Raw genomic sequence first — 23509 nt, 5'->3', positions numbered from 1 at the left:
CCACTCACTGCTCCTCCTCCTTTCCACATGTTTCTCCCATGCCCTTCGTGTCTCCCATTTCATGGTAAACTCATGTGCCTCCATTCTCAGACTTCTCACTGAAAGCTCCCTTGACTGCCTGCCTCATAAGCTCACCACCTCCCCTGCTGTATTCATCATGGCGTATTCAATTTCAGAACAGTGATACAGTCAGCTTCTTCCTTGCTCACCAGGGCTGTTCCAAGGCTCTTCAGCCATCCAGGAAAAAGCCCTGCCTTCTTCTAAGCTCAGGCCACTTGTCTGAGCCATCCTTTACCTCTTTTGATCTCTCTTAATTCATTAAAGACTTTAGCACTGGAATCACTGTCTTCTTTTCTAAGCCTGTCTTGCCATTTATTATCCTGGTTCATTTCAAAGCCCACAGCACACTAGGGCTTGATCTTTTGTTTCTGTGATTACATCACTTCCAGTGAACTTCAACGTCACTGGACTTCAGCTATAGACATGACCACATCCTAGACCTTTTTTTTTTTTAATCACTTGGAATTTAGTTGTAAAATGCTATATCCAAGCATCCCACTTTCTATTCATTTCAGTTCAGTTCAGTTCAGTCGCGTCTCTTTGTGATCCCATGGACTGTAGCAGGCCAGGGTTCCCTGTCCATCACCAACTCCTGGAGCTTGCTCAAACTCAAGTTCATCGAGTTGGTGATGCCATCCAACCATCTCATCCTCTGTCATCCCCTTCTCCTCCTGCCTTCAATCTTTCCCAGCATCAGGGTCTTTTCCAATGAGTCAGTTCTTCACATCAGGTGGTCAACGTATTGGAGCTTCAGCATCAGTCCTTCCAATGAATTATCAGGACTGATTTTCTTTAGGATTGACTGGTTTGATATCTCTGCAACCCAAGGGACTCTCAAGAGTCTTCTCCAACATCACAATTCAAAAGTATCAATTTCTAAAAATTTACTAATTCTCTTACCCAATCACTCTCTTCATAATGTTCTTTGGTCTTATAGGGACTTCTTATAGGGAATTTCTCCTTTCTGTTTTCATTTTCTTTCTGCTCCAGCTTAGTCTAACATCAAACACTGTCCTGTCCACATTTCCAAACCCTATATGCTGTTGTCCTTCCATCAATCCTGTCAAAGCTCCAGCCCAGGCTCCATCTAACTGGATATCTCACCCATGTCCACCCATGTCTCCAACTCATTTGACCCTCCACACTGCCCTCTCCAACTCATTTGACCCTCCACACTGCCCAAGTCCATCTTTGCTTCCCTAATCAGTCCTTTCTGTTCCCTTCTGTGACCAGCTGAAACCTGCTCCCCTCAGCACCTCCACTTCCCACTCAGCAGAATACTTCATCTCCTACCTCACTGAGAAAATAGGACCAAGAAAGAGTTCTCTTTGCTTTCATTCACCAAACCTACACGCTTACATATATTTGGCCCCATCTTGTTTTGTTACAACAGAAAAAGTGTCACCTGATCAAATTTAAAATTCACCCCTGCCCTTGCTATGCATCATATTCACTCCAACATTTCCAGGACCCTTTCTCTGTCTTACACTAATAGGTTTTTCCTACTTCTTTACTGACTCTTCCAGAATAGCAATATCCTCAAGAGCCTCTGAAATCTTCAAAAAAAAGAAAGAAAATAGAAAAAAGGAAGAAAAACCCACTCTCCACTTCCCATCTTCCTCTCCTCATAGCCAAGCTTCTCTATTTTTCTTCAGCACTTCCTGTTTTCCAAGCACTTATTAATCCACTGTATCTATGTTCCACTCTCAATGTACTCCAAAGGGACCCTACTTGTCATGCACACGAATGGAGTTACTAAATACAAACGATACACTGCCGTCTTGATATTACTTCTCTAAAGTACTTGTAACTGTTGATTACTCCCTCCTCTGTTGCCTTTTGACTTTTCTATTATAGAAAATTTCAAACATATTTAGAAATAGGGTAATACCAATATCCAACTTCTATATTTATCAATATATGGCTAATCCTATTCATCAACATTCACAAGCTCTCCCCTTCCCAACAGATTATTTTTAAACAAATCCCTGATATCATATGACTTCTTCTATAAATACGTATGTGTGCATCTCTAAAAGGGCAAATCATTTAAAGTGATCACAATGTCATTATGACACCTAAACTAATAATTCATAATTATCAACAAATATTAAGTCAATATTCATATTTCCCTAGCAGCTTTCTAATTTTGTAATGGGTTGTTTGCTTGTATCAAGATCTATATAGGATCCATATTTTGAGATTGGCTGAAATGTCTCGTCTTGTTTTGTTCTATTTTGTTTTGACATATAGCTTCTACCTTCCATTTCTTTCTTTTTTTTTCTTAAAAACTATTTTGATTTTGTTGCTGAAATGAGATTAGTTTTTCCTATAGATTTCCCCACAGTCTGGATTTGGCTGATTGCATCCCTGTGGTATTATTTAACATTTTGCATCTGTACCTCCTACTGCCTCTAAATTCAGAGATCTGGTAGATTGATAAGATTCAGATTCAATCTGGGGGACAAACCTACTTCAAAAGTGGTATTATATACTCCCATAATTATGAAGGTGGTTTCTATTTTTAAGAGGTTATCAGCAATAATTACTGCTTAGATCATTAGAGGTTGCAAAGTGGTAATATTCAAATCTTATCACTTCTTTTTCCCATAATATTTCTATAAAGAAACACTACTCTCATCAAGTATATAGTAACCCTGAAGTACAAATAATATAGAAAAGACAAAATAAACTTTTGATTCTTTCGGAATAAATGATGGATTTTTTTCCTTTAGTTATTAGTTTTTAAAATAATCAAGTGGTTTCCTTAACATTCTCCAAAGATAATAAATGAGTTTTTTTTTTCTTTTTTCAGTATCATTATGATCTCAACCTATTACTCTTAAAGACAGCAGAAGCTTAGTCAGCTTGTTTTCTAAACTCTTCCACAAGAAATCTGTAGCATCTGTTAGCATCGTTACTTTCTAGTATGATGAAATACTTCAGACTCATTTTATACATTTCCCGCTCCAGATCTAGAGTCCTTAATTTCTTCAGGGATCTCTGGTTTTTTTTCAGCGCCACTGGCATTTAGAAAGTACAATATGGACACCAGAAGAGTCACTGATACGGATCGATCATTGTTTCTAAACCTTTTTGGTAGATAGCCATGTGAATATGTATTCTTTTAGATTTGGAGGTAACAAACACCATGAGTACTTATTGATACAACCAACTCAAATTCAGGATTATAAGAGTTTTTACTTAACTTTGTGTACTTGTATCTTCTTTCAACCCTGCTGATAATATGAAATTCTCAGTGACCTCAACTCTCACAGACATCAACATCAAGATACAAATGCAACAGTGTTAGAGAGAGAAACAACAAAACCATTAGCAATGTGAGCACTGGGAGTAAACAATTTTTTTTTTTTGGTGGGGGGGGAGTCTTTTTATCCTTAAAATATATCTTTTTTGGAATGTATAGTAAAAAATACAGGGTTTTAAAGTCATTTAGAATTGTTCTGTACTGCAAGGTGTTGCCTTCAGTTTGAACCACACTAAAGTTGATTTCATGTTACTTCAATGTAAAGGAGCCAATTGTGAAATTTATAACTATGTAAAATAATATTTACATGGTTCTCAAACCAAATGTACTACCAAGGTATATTCAAGGAAGGATGGCTGTCCCTTTAAGCCTTCAGCCTCTCTATAAATAACACTTTGTGTGTGTGGTTCATCTCTCCAACTGTTAAAAATGTTTAAGCAGACATTTAATTTAGGGAGGAGACGAGAAGGCAGAGTAGAAAGACCTGAGCTCAATCCTCTCATGAAAACACCAGAATCACAACTGACTGCTGAACAACTATCAACGAAAAAGACTCGCACTTACCAAGAGAGATATCCTACACCCAGAGACAAATGGTAGGAGGTGTGCTTTTGCAATGTAATCAAATCCCATATGTATCAGTGTGTGCTAAGGTGCTTCAGTCATGTCCAACTCCTTGTGATCCTATGGACCATAGCCTGCCAGGCTCCTCTGTCCATAGGATTCTCCAGGCAAGAATACTGGAGTGGGTTGCCATGCCCTCCTCCAGGGGATCTGCCCAAACCAGGTACTGAGCCCACGTCTCTTATGTCTCCTGCACTGACAAATTTTTTTACCACTAGTGCCAGCTGGCTGGAAAATTACATTGCAGTGGTTCTCCCATAGGAATGAGAGTTCTGAGCCCCAGGTCATTCTCCCCAGCCTGGGGGTCTGAAGCCCAGACTAGGGGCTCCCAGAGCATTTAATCTGGAAGGCCAGCAGGCCCCGAGTACAAGAGCTCCACAGGACTGGGGCAGAGACTCCACTCTTGAAGGGCACACACAAGATTTCATGTGCACCAGGAAACTGGGACAAACCAGTGACTCCAGAGAAGCCTGGGCCAGGTCTACCTATGGGTCTGGGAGGATTTACTGGGAGGCAGAAGTCGGCTGTGGCTCATTGAGGAGGAAAGGACACTGGTGGCAGAGGACCCAGGGAACATCCGTCTGTGTGAGCTCTCCCAGAGGTCACCGTTTTGGCACTGAGAGCTGGCCCCATTCAACAGGCCACAGGTTCCAGTGCTGGCATGCCACAGGCCAGACAACCAACAGTGAGAACCCAGTACCACCCATGAGCAGACAGGCTGCCCAGAGCCTTCTGAGCCAACAGCCACCTATAAACACACTCTTTGACATGGTCCTACCCACAGAGGGATAAGACAGCTCCACCTACTACTGAGCAGGCACCAGCCCCTCCCACCAGGAAGCCTGCAGAGGCCCCTAAACCAAGCTCACCCACAAGGTGGGGGGAACATCAGACGCAAGAAGAACTACAACCCTACAGCCTGGGAAACAGAGACCACAAGTACAGGAAGTTAGGCAAAATGAGACAGCAGAGAAATATGCGGCAGACGAAGGAGGAAAATAAAGAAGAACAATTAAGTGAAGTGGAGATAGGCAATTTCCTGAAAAAGAATTCAGAGTAATGATAGTAAAGATGATCCCAGATACTGAAAACAGAATGGAGACACAGAGCGAGACGATATAAGAAATGTTCAATAAAGAGCCAAAGAATTGATGTTTTTGAACTGTGGTGCTAGAGAAGACTCTTGAGAGTCCCTTGGACTGCAAGGAGATCCGACCAGTCCATCTTAAAGGAAATCAATCCAGAATATTCATTGGAAGGACTGATGCTGAAGCTTAAGCTCTAATACTTTGGCCACCTGATGCAAAAAGCCAACTCATTGGAAAAGACCCTGATGCTGGGAAAGATAGAGGGCAAAAAGAGAAAGGGGTGGCAGGTGTTGAGGTTACATAGCATAACCTACTCAATGGACATGAGTTTGAGCAAACTCCAGGAGATAGTGAAGGATGGGGAAGGCTGGTGTGCTGCAGTCCATGGGGTCGCAAAGAACTGGACATGACTTAGTGACTGAACAACAACAACAGAAGCTTTAAAGAACAAACAGAGGAGAACAATACAATAACAGAAATGAAAAATACACTAGAAGGAATAATAGCAGAATAAATGAGGCAGAACGAATAAGTGACCTAGAAAACAAACTGGGGAAATCACTGCTACAGAACAGAATAAAGAAAAAAGAACTAAAAGAAATGAGAACAGTCTAAGAGACCTCTGAGGCAACATTAAATGTACCAATATTTGCATTATAGGGGACCCAAAAGGAAAAGAGAGAAAGTATCTGAGAAAATGTTTGAAGAGATAATAGCTGAAAACTTTCCTAACACAAAAAAGGAAATAGGCACCCAAATCCAGACATTGCAGAGAGGCCCATGCAGGATAAACCCAAGGAGGAACATGCTGAGAAAAATAGTAATCGAACTGACAAGAATTAAAGACAAAGAAAAAAATATTAAAAGCAACAAATAACATACAAAGGAACTCCCATAAGATTATCAGCTGATTTTGCAGCAGAAACTCTGCAGGCCAGGAGGGAGGGACGTGACATATTACAAGTGATAAAAGGGAAGAACCTACAATGAACAATACTCTACCAAGCAAGGCTCTCATTCAGATCTGATGGAGAAATCAACAGCTTTACAGACAAGCAAAAAGTAAGAGACTTTAGCACCACTGGACCAGCTTTGTAATAAGTGTGAAAAGAACTTCTCTAGGAGGAAAAGAAAAAGTCACAACTAGAAAGAAGAAAATTACTAACAGAAAAGTTCACTGGTTAGGGTAACTGGTTAGGGTAAAAATACAGTAAAAGTAGGAAATCATTCACATACAAATAAACAAAACCAGCAATCATGAGAAGAGGAGGATATAAATGTGGGATATTTGAAATGCATTTGAAATTAAGAGACCAATAACATAAAACAACCTTGTATACATACAGATTGCTATATTGAAACCTTTTTGTAACCACAAGCCAAAAATCTATAATAGAAATATACATAAAAAGTAAAAAAGCAATCCAAACACAGTACTCAAGATACTCATCAAATCACAAAAGAGAACAAAAGAGGAAAGAAAAAAGACCTACAAAAACAAACCCAAAACATTTAAGAAAATGCAAGTAGGAATATACATATCAATACTTACTTTAAATGAAAATGAATGAAATGCTCCAATCAAAAGACACAGACTTGCTGAATAGATACAAAAACAAAACCAGTATATATGCTGTCTACAAGAGACTCATTTCACACCTAGGAACACATACAGACTGAAACTGAGGGGATGGAAAAAGATATTTCATGTAAATGGAAATCAAATATCATAACAGACAATATAGACTTCAAAACAAAGACTACTACAAGAGACAAGGAAGGACACTACATAATGATCAAGGGATCAATCCAATAAGACATAATAATTGTAAATATTTATGCACCCAACACAGAAGCACCTCAGTACATAAGACAAGCACCAACAAACACAAAAGGGATAATTGACAGTAACACAATAATAGTGGGGGACTTTAACACCCCACTTACAACAATGGACAGATCATACAGACAGAAAATTAATAAGGAAATATAAGCCTTAAATGAAACATTAGACCAGCTGGACTTAACTGATATTTATAGAGCATTCCATACAAAAGCAGCAGAATACACATTCTTCTCAAGTGCATGTGAAACATTCTCTGAGATAGATCACATGCTGGGCCATAAAGCAAGCCTTGATAAATGTAAGAAAACTGAAAACATATCAAATATCTTTTTTGACAGGAATGATATGACATTAGAAATCAACTATAAGAAAAAAAAGTTGTAAAAGCCACAAACACACGCAGGTTAAGCAATATGCTACTAAACAACTAATGGATCACTGAAGAAATCAATGAGGAAATCCCAAATAAACAACCAAACTTTACAGCTAAAGCAACTAGAAAAAGAATAAAGCACAACGCTAGTATAAGGAAAGAAATCAAAGATCAGAACAGAAATAAATGAAATAAAGAAAACAACAGAAAAAACTCAGTGAAGCTAAAAGTTGGTTCTCTGAAAAGATAAACAAAATGGATAGGTCTTTACCTAGACTCGTCAAGAAAAAAAGAGGGCTCAAATTAATACTATTAGAAATGAAAAAGGAGAAGTTACAATTGACATCACAGAAATGCAAATGATCATAAAAGACTACTACAAGCAACTCTATGCCAATAAAATGGACAACCTGAAAAAAATGGACAAATTCTTAGAAAGATATAATCTACAAAGTCTGAACCAGAAAGACACAGAAAATATTAACAGAATAATCACAAGCACTGAAAGTGAAACTATGATTTAAAAACTCCCAACAAACACAAGTCTAGGACCAAATGGCTTCACAGGAAAATTCTATCAAACATTGAGAGAAGTGTGTGCATGCATGCTCAGTCATGTCTGACTCTGTGATCCCATGGACTAAAGTCCATGGCTCATCTGTCCATAGGATTCTTCCAGCAAGAATACTAGAATGGGTTATTACCATTTTCTCCTCCAAGGGATCTTCCTGACCCAAGGATCAAACCTGTGTCTCAAAGCAGTGTCTCCTGCATTACATGCAGATTTTTTTACCACTGAGCCACTGGGGAAATCCACATTTAGAGAAGAGGTAACACCTATAGTTCTGAAACTATTCCCAAAAAAACTGCAGAGGAAGAAACACTCCCAGACTAATTCTATGAAGTATTACCCTGACACCAAAACCAGACAGAAATATCATAAAAAAATAAAACTGCAGGCCAATATCACTGATGGACTTAGATGCAAAAATCCTCACACAATATCAGCAAACATAATTCCTACATTAAAAAGATCATACACCTTGATCAAGTGGGATTTATCCAGGGATGCAAGAAGTTTTCAATATTTTCAAGTCAGTGTGAAGCATCACACTAACAAACTGAAGAATAAAAACCATATGATCATCTCAATAGATGCAGAAAAAACTTTTGACAAAATTCAGTATCCACTTATGATAAAAACTCTCTAAAAGGTGCACATAGAAGGAAACCATGTCAACATAACATAAGCCATATATGACAAACCCACAGCTAACACCACACTGTATGAGGAAATGTTGAAAGCATTTACTCTAGGACTAGGAACAAGACAAGAATGTCTACTCTTGTCACTTTAATTCAACATAGGTTTGGAAGCTCTAATCACAGCAATCAGAGAAGAAAAAGTAATAAAAAGAATTCAAGTTGAAAAAAGAAGTAGTAAAACTGTCACTGTTTGCAGATGGCATGATACTACATATAGCTCAGGATGGGGGAAACGTACACCTGTGGCTGATTCATGTCAATGTATGGTAAAAACCACCACAATATTGTGAGGCAATTAGCCTCCAGTTAAATAAATTAATTAAAAAAAGAAAATCCTAAAGATGCTACCAGAGAACTACTAAAACTCATCAGTGAACTTGGTAAAGTTGCAGGATACAAAATCAATACACAGAAACCTCATGCATTTCTACACACTAACAATGAAAGATCACAAGGAGAAATTAAGGCAACAATCCCATTTACCATTGCATCAAAAAAACTAAAATATCTAGGAATAAATCTACATAAGGAGCAAAAGACCTATACTTTGAAAACTATAAGACGTTGATGAGAGAAGTCAGAGATGATACAAACAGATGGAAAGATATACCATGTTCTTGAATTAGAAGAATCAATATTGTCAAAATGAATATACTACTGAAGGCAATGTACAGGTTCAATGCAATTCCTATTAAATTACCAATGGCATTTTTCATAGAACTAGACAGCAATTTTAAAATCTGTATGGAAACACACAAGATCCTGAATAGCCATAGTAGACCTGAGAAAGAAAAATGGAGCTGGAGGAGTCAGGCTCCCTGACTTCACACTGTACTACAAAGCCACAGTCATCAAAACATTATGAAATTGGTACACAAATGGACATATAGATCAATGGAACAAGACAGAAAGCCTAGAGATAAACCCATGCCCCTATGGGCACCTTATCTTTGACAAAGGAGGCAAGAATATAAAATGGAGAAAAGGCAGTTTCTTCAATAAGTGTTGTTGAATAAAGTTGACTACATGTCCACTACGTGTAAAAGAATGAAATTAGAATATTCTTTAACACCATACACAAAAATAAGCTCCCTTCAGAGGAAAACATATGCAGAACACTGACATAAATCACAGCAATATCTTTTTGGATCCACCTGCAAGAGTAATGAAAGTAAAACCAAAAATAAACTAGTGGGACCCAATTAAACTTAAAAGCTTTTGCTCCACAAAGGAAACCATAAACAAAACCAAAAGACAATCCACAGAATGGAAGAAAATATTTGCAAATGATGCAACCAACAAGGGATTAATCCTCCAAATATATAAACAGCTTATGCAGCTCAGTATAAAAACAAACAACCCAATCAAGAAATGGGCCGAAGATATAAAGAGACATTTCTCCCAAGAAGATATACAGAATGTCCCAAAAGCATATGAAAAGATGCTCAACATTGCTAACCCTTAGAGAAATGCAAATCAAAACTACAATGACATACCAATTCATGCTAGTCAGAATGGCTATCATCAAAAAGTCTACAAACAATAAATGCTGGAGAGGGTTTGGAGAAAAGGGAACTCTCCTATGCTATTCAGTTCAGTTCAGTTCAGTCGCTCAGTTGTGTCCGACTCTTTGGGATCCCATAACTGCAGCATGCCAGGCCTCCCTGTCCATCACCAACTTCCAGAGTCTACTCAAACTCATGCCCATCGAGTCGGTGATGCCATCCAGCCATCTCATCCTCTGTCGATCCCTTCTCCTCCTGCCCCCAATCCCTCCCAGTATCAGGGTCTTTTCCAATGAGTCAACTCTTCGCATCAGGTGGCCAAAGTATTGGAGTTTCAGCTTCAGCATCAGTCCTTCCAATGAACACCCAGGACTGATATCCTTTAGGATGGACTGGTTGGATCTCCTTGCAGTCCAAGGGACTCTCAAGAGTCTTCTATGCTATTAGTGGGATGTAAATTGGTACAACCATTATAAAGCACAGTATGGGGGTTTCTTAAACAGCTAAAAATAGAGTTACCATATGATCCAGCAATCCCACTCGGGCATATATTGAAACAAAACCATAATTAGAAAAGATACATACACCCCAATGTTCACTGCAGCACTGTTTATAATAGGCAAGACATGGAAGCAACCTAAATGTCCATCAACAGAGGAATGGATAAAGAAGATGTGGTACATACACAACAGAATATTACTCAGCAATGAAAAAGAAGGAAATAAAGCCATTTGCAGCAACATGGATGGACTTAGATACTGTCGTACTGAGTGAACTAAGTCAGACACAGAAAGACAAATATCATATGTCACTAATATGTGGAACCAAAACAGGAGGGGGGTAAAATGAATTTTTTACCAAACAGAAATACAGTCACAGAGGTAGAACGCAAACTTACAGTTCCCAGGGCGTAAGTAGGGGAGGGATAAATTGGGAGATTGGGATTTGCACATATATACGTAACATAGATATAAATACATTACTACTATAACTACTATATATAAAATAGATAATAATAAGAATCTACTGTTCAGCACAGGGAACTATACTCAATACTCTGCAATGACCCATATGGGAAAATAATCTAAAAAAAAGTATGGCTATATGTGTATGAATAACTGATTCACTTTGCTGTACATCTAAAACTAACACAACATTGTAAATCAACTGTACGCCAAAAAAAGTTTTTTTAAAGAGATACATGTACCCTAATGTTCACTGCAGTGCTATTTACAATAGCCAAAACATAGAAGCGACATAAATGTCCACAGAGAGAAGAGTGGATAAAGAGGACGTGGTACGTAATACATAATGGAATATTACTCAGTCACAACCAAGAATAATACCATTTGCAGCACACCTAGAGATTATTATACCAAGCGAAGTAATCAGACAGAAATACAAACATCATATGATATCACTTGTATGTGGAATCTAAAACAATGATACAAATGGACCTGTTCACAATATAGAAACAGACTCACAGAGTTCAACACCAGACTTACGGTTACCGAAGGGGAGAGTGGAGGGAGGGATAAATCAGGAGCCCGAGACTACTGTACAGCCCAGGGAGCTCTACTCAATACTCTACAAGAAACTCTATGGGAAAACGACCCGAAAAAGAACTGAGTCACTTCGCTGGACTCCTAAAATCAACACAACATTGCAAACCAACTATACTATAAAATAAAAATTAAATTTAAAAAATGTATAAGTAAACAGTAAATGATGACAATGAACCGTTTACATGTTTCTCCACCTTGCTTTTCTCATTTAAAAAATGTACTCTAGAGATCACTTCATAAGAGTACGAGAAAATCTTCACTTCTCTCTACATCTGAATAGTACTCCCTCATGTGGACATGCCATACTTCTGATTTATTCAGTGTCCTACTGATGGACTTTTGGGTTTTTTCCAGTGTTCTGCGATTCAAGGTAGTCTTTCTCTATCAAGAAATCTCTCAAAAAGAAAAAAAGAAATCTCTCTGCATAAGTCTTTTTCTTATTTATTGCTAGTATATCTTTGGCATTAGAATCCTAGAAGTGGGAACTGCTCTGTCAATGAGCAAATATGTATTCATTATTTTTAGATATTGCCAAACTCCCCTCCCTAGTGTTGTACTATTTGCATGTCCAATGACATTGTAGGAGAATGGTTGTTTTCTTTCAGTCTCACCACAGAGAATGCTATCTTCTGGATTTGTGTCAGTCTCATAGTTGAAAAAAGGTTTCTCAACTTGGTTTTAGTTTGAATTTCTAAGCGTGGTTGTTTTTCAAGCAGTTAAGAGCCAACTCTGTCCTCTTGATATGGTCTCTTTTCATTAATATCCTGGAAGCCCCATTTGCAAACAATTCTATTTTTTCCCCATTTCTTGGGTTGTTAATTTTAACCTTCTTTTCTACTTCCATAACTCCTATTTATTTCCTAAATATTTTCTTTCTCTGCATTGTGTCTCAGCATTTCTTTTAAGATCCATTCCTTGGACTTAATAATCATTGTTATTCTTATTGCAATTAAGTCCGTACCTGCAGCCCCAAACTCTCCCTCTTCTTCGGTCCCAATTCTCAAACTGCATAGTGAAGGTTGTGAGTTGTGCCTCCCAGGCACCTTAAACCCAACCTGTCTGCTGCCCCTTATCATCACGCCCTTCTCTGGGCATTGTTCAGCGCAATGAATGCCACCCCAGCTCTCCAGCTGCCCCAGTCTTAAACCTGGGCTCTTTTCTGCTGACTCTCTCTCTCTCACCTTCCTTGAATCAAATCAATTGCCAAATTCTGTGATGTTCTCCTCATAAATGATTCTTGAATCCATCTATTTTTCTCCATTTCAAACTATTGATCTAAGCCACTGTCATTTCTTCCCTGGACTCCTGCACCTTTCTTGTAGGTGGCCTTTCCTAGTTTTTCTTGCTCCCAAACATGATCAGAATTACCTTTAAAAGTACAAATAAGAGGACTACCCTGGTGGCACAGTGGATAAGATTCTGCCTGCCAATGCAGATGATACTGGTTCGATCCCTCATCCAGGAAGATCCTACATGCCCTGGAGCACATAAGCCCGTGGGCCACAACTACTGAGCCTGCGCTCTAGGGCCCATGAGCCACAACTACTGAAGCCCATGTGCCTAGAGACTGTGCTCTGCAACAAGAGAAGACACCGAAATGAGAAGCCCGTGTACCGCAATGAAGAGCAGCCCCCACTCACAGCAATTAGAGAAAGCCCTTGCAAAGCAATAAAGACCAACACCATCATAAACAAATAAATATTTTTTAAAAGTACAAATAAGACAGTGCCATTTACTTATTTGAAAACCACCAAAACTCAAAAAGTCCCTAAAACCCGAACCTCCCAAACCAAGAAACCCATCTCAAGTCCTGTATTTCCATAGGTACAGATGTATATAACCACTGCAAAGCTCTGGATACTCAATACTGAACTGATAACAGGGGGTACACCTCTGGGGAGAAGGCTAGGGTCAAAGTCAATGAAGGGGATGCCATGGGGAGGCTTAGTGTTGGTGAAGGAGGACTTGTTTTATCATTATTTGCATGGTCTGAATTTTTACAATTAGAGTATTCTCCAGTAACATATATTACTTATATATGCTAAAATAAATTAAGTGGACTGAAAAAGTGAGCCTTAACTAGCTCGCACGCAGCTCGGGTTCACCAGAAAGTTGTATGAATTCCCCACGTCAGGTCTCCTAGAAGAGACTTCAGACTCTCCACAGTGCCTCGCAGGGGACAACACTGTCCTCTTGCCTAGGTGGCCGCTGGGAAAGTCAACCAAGGTGTGCTTACCTTTGTAGTCCACAGCTTGACGGTCCAGTCAAATGACGATGTGACAAACAGGTGTGAGAAGTCGATTGGGCCCACTGCCATATGGCAGTTAATCCCTGTCACGGGCCCTTGGTGGCCTTCGAAGACCTCCCCGATGCCGGCTTTGCTGCATGAAGACCACACAAGACAAGGGTTTCAGTGACCTTCACAAATCAGGGACTGCTTTTAAGGAAACAAAACAAAACAAAACAGGTTTGTCTCTGCACGATTGCTTCTCCATAATTTAGGACAGCCATAAACCACCAGACATGAAACTCACTGTCACAGTTACCTTGAGAGAAATAAATCCTATCCTGCTCTCAGTAATTTAAAAACATGGAGCAATAACATCTTTTAAATCTTCAGAATTTACCATCAAATTTTATCACTTAATCCTTTTTCGGGAGTATCTCAAAGCCCATCACTGCTGATGAAGCTATTAATACTTTGATAGAAAACACATACATATCCACTGATGCCTGTGATATGGAGGGGCAGCTATACTGTGCCATTTTTAGATGGAACTTGAAAATCCTTAGATTTTGGTACCTGCAAGGACTCCTGGAACCAATTCCCCATGGATTCAGATACCAGGGGACAACTATATACTCAGATCCCAGAGCTTTCATAGTTATAATAAGATGATTCTATTCTTGTGATGACATTTGGCACAACTTCCATTTTAACTCCTTTTAGAGAAGACTTAAGACCTGGGTTCGATCCCTGGGTCAGGAAGATCCCCTGGAGGAGGAAATGGCAACTCACTCCAGTACTCTTGCTTGGAAAAATTCCATGGACGGAGGAGCCTGGTAGGCTACAGCCCATGGGGTTGCAAAGAGTTGGACACAACTGAGCAACTTCACTTTCTCTTTGGCTATAAAACTTCACATATCCTTGAGTACATGCATTTATTCTTTCAAGAAAATGCTTTTTCTTTAAAGTTTTTTCTTTTTTTTTTTGCTGTGGGCCATTTTTAAAGTCTTTATTGAATTGGTTACAACATTGCCTCTGTTTTTTTCTGTTTTGGTTTTTTGGTCACCAGGCATTTGAGATCCTAGCTCCCCCACCAGGGATCAAACCCACACCCCTTGCATTGGAAGACAAAGCCTTAACCACTGGACCTTGAGGGAAGTCCCTCAAGAAAATTTCTTAAATTAGGTTGACACTCCTGAAAATGTAAAACTTTGTGGAAACACTTGTTGCCACAAAAATAATAGGCAAAATAACTTAAATGTAATACAGAGGAAATCATATTTTCACTGAAAGGAGGAGAGAAATTTACAAATCCACTAAATGTAAATTCCATAAGGGCTGGTGCCTTGTTTTTCTTGTTGCAAAGTGTAGTAAGTGCTCAATAAACACTTGTTGAACAAAACAGCAAAGGAAGAGACAAACTTATGCCTTTCTCCCCAAGGGAAGTACATTTGAGAAATGGTGATACACAATTTGAAAGTTATCCACAGACATATGTCATTTATTTAACTAAGCTGGGATTGTTTCCATCACCCGTTATTATACAACAGTCTGCATGCAATAACACCCAATTACAAAGTATATCAAAATGCTGTATTTTAAAAATTCATGTGCACAAGGTTATAATTATGACCAATACAGACGGGTTGTGGTATCTAAATATTACATCACAAAGAGTGAAAATGAATGACGTTATCAAAGCATGTGAGCTTCTGGGGCACCAGTAAATGTCAGTGTGTTGAGCAAAATTTGAAATCACTAGCCAAGGGCTGTAGTGTGACAGACACTCAAAAATTATGCCTGGGAAAACTGCTGACAGCAGTCCTACATGTGATCATTTACATTCGTTCTAGAGAACTCGAGGAACTGATCTTTGAAGTGGCCCCAGGTGAGATTCCGCTTGCCCTTAACAGCATCCTGAAAGGGTTTATAGGGTGCAAAATGAGGACCTTATTTAATTTATGGAAGTGGATTTGCACCTTTTCCATGTTAGGTGAAAAATAGAAATTTCACACCTCTTCTCTGTAGCCCTATATGACCCACTTAAGATTACTCTGAAGCCAAATGCCTGTTGACTTTATAACTTTACTAAGACCTGTGTTTTATATTTCAGATGGATGGACCAATGTAAAGAGCAAAATCAAGCTTGTTGTAAAATGACTTGTGATTTGTACCTTGCATGCATGCTAAGTCGCCTCAGTCATGTCTGATTCTTTGAGACCCTATGGACTATAGCCTGCCAGGCTCCCCTGTCCATGGGATTCTCCAGGCAAGAATACTGGAGTGGGCTGTCACTCCCTTCTCCAGGTGATCTTCCCGACCCAAGGATCGAACCTATATCTCTTATGTCATTGGCAGGCAGGTTCTTTACCAATGTGCCACCTGGGAAGCCCCTTAGGTCCCCTTCTTTTGAACACAGTGCATCTTCTGATTGTGCTTGAAAAGGAAAAGAGCCACAGAGCAAGAACATTCATCATGCAAATGGTTATTCACATTAGAAAATTTTCCAAAAAAAAAAAAATCTGAAAAGTTATCAATGAACATGTTCTGGAGCCCTCACAGATAACTAAGGCCCTGGGTTAAGGGAACTGAACCTGTGTCCTGCCGATTCTAATAAACATGTAGATAAACCGGTGAACCTTTGTTTGGTCCACTGTGCCTTCCGTGCTTCTCTCCGGCCATTTACGACATTCCACCTGTCTTGCAGATGTTTACGTGTTTACCTTTCCCACCATCATCAGTTTCTTGAAGATAGGAACAGGCTTGAATGATGTCTGCATGCCTGGCAATGTCTAGTAATGCCCTTTTCTGAGAGTAGTTGTGCAGTGAACATTTCCATGAATGAACAACTTTATCAGATCTTTCTACACTTTTGGAAAACTTTGATGCATAGTTATAGCCAGTACTGATGAAGGAGAAGGGGGCTTCCTCGGTGGCTCAGACTAGGTAAAGAGTCTACCTGCAATGTAGGATACCTGGCTTCTGTCTCTGGGTCAGGAAGATCCCCTGGAGGAGGACACGGCTACCCACTCCAGTATTTTTACCTGGAGAATTCCATGGACAGAGGAGCATGGCAGGCTACAGTCCATAGGGACACAAAGAGTCAGACATGACTGAGAGACCAACTCTGGGAAGTAAGACTGCTGGGCATGGAAGCATAAGGAACATCTTCTTAGTCATCTTCTACTCATGTGAGGAGGGAAAATACTGCTGGTTTCTGTGGGCAGCAAAGTAGGCACTTTGATCTTGTGTTGTGTGAATGGGAGAGTCCTACACCTGGGCCATGGATGCCTGGTTCTTCAACAAATCACAAACATACTAGAGTAACGACTTGGAACAATTCCCGGTTCCTCATGCAATCTACACAGCCTGTGATGCGTGCAAGAGATGCAAAATCCATCAAATTAGAACTTCTACAGTGAAAGGGAAATAGCGCACCAAGGTGAACACAGTGAAACTTTCAAAATATGAGTCCATCTGTTAAATCTTGTGTGTAATTTTATAATCTAGTCTTAAATTACTGGATTCCACTTCTTTCCTGAGATTTTCCTAGGAGCATCTGCCAGTCTCTCAATCAAGATCGAGTTTGTATCACCTATCTTCATTCTGCATCTTCATTCTACCTCGTGTATCTCATACTATTTTGGCCTCTGATCAGGAGGAAGGGCCCTAAGGCACCTCTCTATATTATGCAGTTATTTTCATTCTTTGTTCTTTATATAGATTTTTAACTCCTCACTTACTATGTTCCCAGCACCAAGCAGGAAATCAGTAATGAGATGGAAATAGTTCAAAAAAAAAAAGGCAGATGGCTGAATAGTTAAAAATTTGATGAATGCTAATGCAGAAGTGATAATAAAAATAAATAAAAAGCAAACCCATCTGACAGCTTGTATTCCTATCTCATTGACTCTACTTTAATTTTCTCCCAAGTACTCATCTTCTCAAACCACATATTTACTTGTTTATTAGTTTACTGTCAGTCACCCTCTACCAGAATATAAACTCCAGGTCCGTTTTGTTCCTTACTGCATTCCTTATAAAGTGATGGTGCCTGACATATGGTAGGTGCTCAGGAAATATCCCTTAAACAAATGAATGAATAAAGGGAATGAAAATTCTATGGAAACATACAGGAGGAAATGATTTCCTTCATCCAAGGGAGTCAGAGAGGCTCATGGAAAGACCTTTGTGCTGGCTCTTGAAGGATGAGGGCAGGGGAGATTAATCAGGCCAAGAAGAGAGAAATAGCAGACACAGCAGGAGAAACTGGGTGTACAAACTCACAGATATGTGGTGGGATCAGCAGTGGTGGGGATGAATGCGTGGCTGGAGCCTGAAGGCTAAAGCTGGGAAGGGGCGGGCGGTAAGGGCAGTCAAGAATCTTCTCTGATATGCTAAGAAGTTCGGGCTTTTTTCCCCCAGGCAATGTGAACCATCAAAGGCTTACAAATGGCTAATGACCAGAGCAGACGGATGCTATAAAACAGTGAAGACATGAGACTGTGATTTGCATTTCTTCAGAAATGCCTTTCTCATAATGCAAGGTGTTACAATCTAGCAAGTGATAACAGACTTTCGGAAATGAAGAACACGTCATGGGAAAGAAAACAGAAACTCACCTTCCATGACGACAGGCCGTGTAGACTGTGCCCTCCTCGCTGCCAACCACGAAGTTATTGACGTCTCCCGTTGGGAAAGCCATTCCAGTAACGGCCACAGGCTTGGACTTATTGTACACCAGCTCCATGCTCTCCTACCAAAACACGGCGTGGTTACATTTCCTCTGTCAACTCCTCGCCATGCCAAAGATAGCATGGAAAAATCATTTGACTAAATCGCCTGTTTGCTTTTCACACAGCGTTACAAAAGACCCCGGCTGTGCCAGAAACCACGCTTTACTGCCCCTGACATTCAAGCTTCTGTGTATCTCTGGTTTCAGGCCGGCTGGATTTCATCAGCGTGTGCTGCTGCTTCTGAAGTCAGGCAGAGATGACAGGTGAGAATTTTGAAACTAATGGTGCAGAAACTAAAGATAATACTGTAGTGGTTACACTTGTCAGCCCCAGGCTTTAATAAAACACACAATACCCTTGTATTTACAAACATTTTCAAAATCAATTGTTCGTGAGAATACACATGTATTAATATCAGATGTACGGAGCACATTTGTCAAAGCAGGAGTGTGTGTCCTCCGTGGACTAAAACCAGAGAGTTGTCACTCAGGTCATAAGAACCAGATTTCAATAGGGACTCAAATTCATGAAGGACAGACATTGGGTGTGGAGGCTATTAAGTCTGCAAAAAACAATATATAAGTTGGTCTTTAAAATAGTAAATGAGGGTCTTTATTTGATCTAAAATGATTTTCAGAATCAGGAATTCCAGTGTATTTTAAAAGACATTTTGCTGAATTGAGTTTAAGGACAGTGAAGAGTAGTTAGGTGTAACTAACATTCTTGAATACTTCTGGTTATTTAGATCCAAAAGTCTGCTTGGTACACCTAAAGTAATTAAAAGAAAAAAAAAAGCCTGAGGGATCATGTCATTATATTTGGAAGTTTAGTCTCTTTTATGCAAACAAATAAACCGAGGCTTCGCAGCCATGGAGTCTATAAATCAGAAGCACGCGCTAGCAGTCTGGACCGCGCAGACCAGGTGGTCATGTGACAAGCTCGCAGTCCGAGACCCAGACGCAGGGAGGGCCTGAGTGAGCGGATGCTGTGACGGTCGTGCCATTGCTAAAATTAGCAGAGGGAGGGTACGCCTCGTGGGCACCCACTTGGGACAGAGAGGGAGCAGGGCAAATGTCTTCTGCTCCCTTGTCTGCCCACCATCCACAGCCATACCACCAACATGCTTCCACCTCTGGCCAGAGACAGGCGTCTGCGGGCACCCTAAAACTAATAAAAATGACCCCGCAGCTCCCCCTGCGATGGGCTGTAACCTAAACACACACACACACATTTAATCATCAAAATGGGCAATTAAAAATTCCTAATTAGAGGGTTTACTCGTATCTGTTTGTAATCTCCAAGACTTTTAAAAGAAAACAACATATTGCTGCGAAATTTAAGACAAAGCTGTAAAATACCCACACACAACTCCCAAAACTTGTATAAATGTTAAAGATCAGCAAAAGCAGAGGAACTTAAATGGTAAGGAACTTAGGAGCTCATCCCCCCACACTAAGATGATAAAAAGAACTTTTGTTTTACTATTCTCTACATCTCTATTTTGTGGCGACTTTTGGGAGGCTCTTCTTGGTTTCCACATTTCCTTACGTCTCCTGAAATTTCCAGTATCTTTTAAACTTCTGATGGAGACATTCTAGCATTGTTGGTTCAGGAAAGGGGAAAGGAATGTTAAAATTGAGAATTATCTCCTAGTTCTCTTATACAATTTTCTTGATATTTCCTCACATTGTCAAAGGCTACAACAGGAAACTCTGCTCCGTTTTTAGCTGGTGGACAGTAAGTACTTTATTCCCCCACAAAGAAAAGTGGAAAGATGTGGCTATTTGTGTGTTTGCGTGTATATGTGTTGTCTTCTGTGTGTGTACACACGTATATTCTGAAAGTTGCGTTTAGATGTCTCCCCTCATGGTCTCTTCCACTTCCGCTCCTTCGTTTGCCTCCCGTTACTGTCATCAGGAGCAGTTTGGAGACCTTGGAACTTTTTCATTTTCAACTTCCCGTTTGTTGAGCAAGGAATGGCAGGAGCCACCCTAACAAACATTCCAGAGGAGAAAACAGATGGCTGGACAAATTCTTCAAACACACGAGGCAGTTGTCTAGGCTACAGATGTGAGCAAGGGCTTGGATTTCTGTTTCACTGGGATACCTTTTTCTCCGAGGCAAGCACCCATCAGGGATCGCTCTGCATTTGTTTAACAATGCTGTGGGGTAAGCAGGATTCCTACCACAGCCAACTTCCATAATTACTATGCTTTAAAATGGATTATTTCATTTTCACTTGAAACTGACCTAAGGATTAACGTATTACAGTAATTACATGATGTGCGGTAAAGGAAATGGGTTTTGGCTTCCAGAGAAGGCTGCCGAAAACAGGCCCCACTCTTTCAAGTGTACCCACTGATTTGAGCTCCTATAGGATGTGAGGGTTTGGCTTTTAGGAACTCCATTCCATTAGGCAGGTATCTCTTTTAACCAGGATGCTCTTATGTGTAGGGGAAAACAAACCCACCTGTGGAGTGGAGAGCATGTCCAGGCTCCAGGAACACATTTTGCCATCGGTGGAGACGGTGATGAGGTTATGAGCATTTTGGGTCCCAACAACATTTACACAGTACACGGGATGCTGCAGAAGCATAAACATGGAGGATCAGATGCTGATCCAAGAGGAAATGCTTACATCTGAGTGTCAAACACATTACTCTGAAACGAGGATCAGAGAGCAACATAATCCTACAATAATAGAAGCCTCGGGTCATTTGCCACTTTTGATTGGAACCTGATTTCTTTTTCAAAGCTCTGGCGGCACCACGGAGTAGTGGAAATACTCAGAAAGCTTCACCTTGCTCGGTCAGAGGCAGTGCAATGGAGCTGAAGCAAGCGGGAGCCAATGAGGACTGGTGGGACAAAAGGAACACGGGTCAATGTGTATGACTTAAATGAGGCTCCACCATGGAGTCTGGCTTTTAAGCTCACCATGAGTGATGGAAAAGGACAGTCCTCAGAAGGGTAGAATGACTGACTTTTGGGAGGAGTGATACTAATGCTCAAGTTTAGTGCATCTCAGCCACAGTGCCAAACGTTTGTTAACATTCTTTATAAAAAGTGGTTAATATTCATCAGCCTCTTTTGATCTGAAGGAGAGATACTGGTGGTGGAAATTATTGGCACAAGGAACCTAGTGAGATAAAATTAGGTTCTTTTTTTGCTACAACATCTAGGATAGGATAATGATAGTTTTTGTTTTTTTTTTCCTTCAAAATATTGCTAAGGTAGGATGGAGGCTTACATTTGGCCAGGGCCTTGAGAAAGGTCACTTAAACATCCCAGGAATCATAAGCAAGATGCTCTAACCTTTTGTCATAACTCAAGAAGGTTACTCCACTTGGTAGAGTCCTAAATGGTAGGCTCAAATCATTTGCAGCTGCACATTAAATACTAAATAGAAGGTTAGCATAAGCAGAACCTAGCGGTAATTTGGGTTAGATTTCAGGCAGCTTAGCCTTCAGCGGCCAAACCACAACTTAGCTGATGCTTCTCTGTGCAAACAGCTGACAGTCTTTCTCTTGATGAGTTACTGTCCATAAGACGTAGCCAAAAAAACGATGAAACAATCTCTAATATTGGAAAGTTGATATCATATAAAGGATGGTTCCCCAACTATTATTATCATATAAACTCCTGGTCAGAAGGAACTGTAATAATCATCAAGTGCAGCTATTCCTCTGCCTCTCCCAAGACATGGTCCAAACTCTGCTGAAACACCTTTCTTAGCCAATTTTAGCACTAATTCTTGGGCGATCCTGCCTTCTACCAATGGGAATAAAGAAAATTCAAGGAGATATCTTTAGTGAAGCGCCTTCTGACATCATATTCATCAGGTCCAAAATAATACTTAGGGATTGTTCTTGTATTACTCCCTTTCCCCACCCCCCTGCCCCAGTCTTGTTTTTCTCAGACTAATCATCACCAGTTCCTTCAACTGGTTTGAGTATCTGCTGTTCAATACCTTCCCCATCCTGGTCACTCTCTTCTGTTTTGCTATATTTTGTGTGAGTTCTCCTGCCAGTGAAGTTCTGAGAATGAAACACAACTGTCTACCTATACTCTGGCTCACAGGATACAGAAATACGGGGCACTGAACTGTCACTTCTCATGTGATAAAATAAATATGCCTGTACAAATGTCTACTAATATTTACACTTGCTATTTTGGAAATTGCATCACCTCATTTACCCATGCTGGATAGAATCAACCAAGTCCCTATATATTTTTCGTACTGTGTTCCTACATAAACCTTCGAATGAATCAGCCTCTGGATAGTGGAAAGCACAGCAGAGATGTGAAGTGAAATATTCTTCTGATCAGGTCTCTGAATATCGAGAGGACTGATTGGTTGTGAACAATGCTTTCTCCCAAGTCTTTGGCGTATGAAACTCAAGGGTGAGTTATGTGGCATTCTGAGCTCTACGTGCAAATAAATGAAAGAATGGGTGAGACAGATTCTCACTTGAAAATGGCAGACCATAACACTGAGAATGGTGATTGCAGCCATGAAATTAAAAGACGCTTACTCCTTGAAAGGAAAGTTATGACCAACCTAGACAGCATATTAAAAAGCAGAGACATTACTTTGCCAACAAAGGTTCATCTAGTCAAGGTTGTGGTTTTTCCAGTGGTCATGTATGGATGTGAGAGTTGGACTGTGAAGAAAGCTGAGTGCCGAAGAATTGATGCTTTTGAATTGTGGTGTTGGAGAAGACTCTTGAGAGTCCCTTGGACTGCAAGGAGATCCAACCAGTCCATCCTAAAGGAGATCAGTCCTGGGTGTTCATTGGAAGGAGTGATGCTGAAGCTGAAACTCCAATACTTTGGCCACCTGATGCAAAGAGCTGACTCATTGGAAAAGACCCTGATGCTGGGAGGGATTGGGGGCAGGAGGAGAAGGGGACGACAGAGGATGAGATGGCTGGATGGCATCACCGACTTGATG

General features: G+C 40.2%; 1 protein-coding gene across 5 annotated transcripts in view; it reads right to left on the bottom strand.

The window, feature by feature from the left end:
• The window catches only part of DYNC1I1 (dynein cytoplasmic 1 intermediate chain 1), a 370602-nt gene that overhangs the window by 59165 nt on the left and 287928 nt on the right, over positions 1–23509 (bottom strand). For all 5 annotated transcript variants that reach the window (XM_043872801.1, XM_043872800.1, XM_043872803.1 and 2 more), the window contains 3 exons: positions 21029–21142; positions 18445–18578; positions 13832–13976 (listed from right to left, as the gene is read on the bottom strand). In XM_043872801.1, coding sequence (XP_043728736.1) covers positions 13832–13976; positions 18445–18578; positions 21029–21142 — 393 coding nt within the window. The remainder of the gene's footprint in view (positions 1–13831; positions 13977–18444; positions 18579–21028; positions 21143–23509) is intronic.

This window comes from Cervus elaphus, chromosome 18 (assembly GCF_910594005.1).
Source record: "Cervus elaphus chromosome 18, mCerEla1.1, whole genome shotgun sequence".
Taxonomy (NCBI): Eukaryota; Metazoa; Chordata; class Mammalia; order Artiodactyla; family Cervidae; genus Cervus; species Cervus elaphus.
The sequence above is the reverse complement of the archived record's forward strand: the minus strand, read 5'-3'. Positions and strand labels throughout refer to the sequence as shown.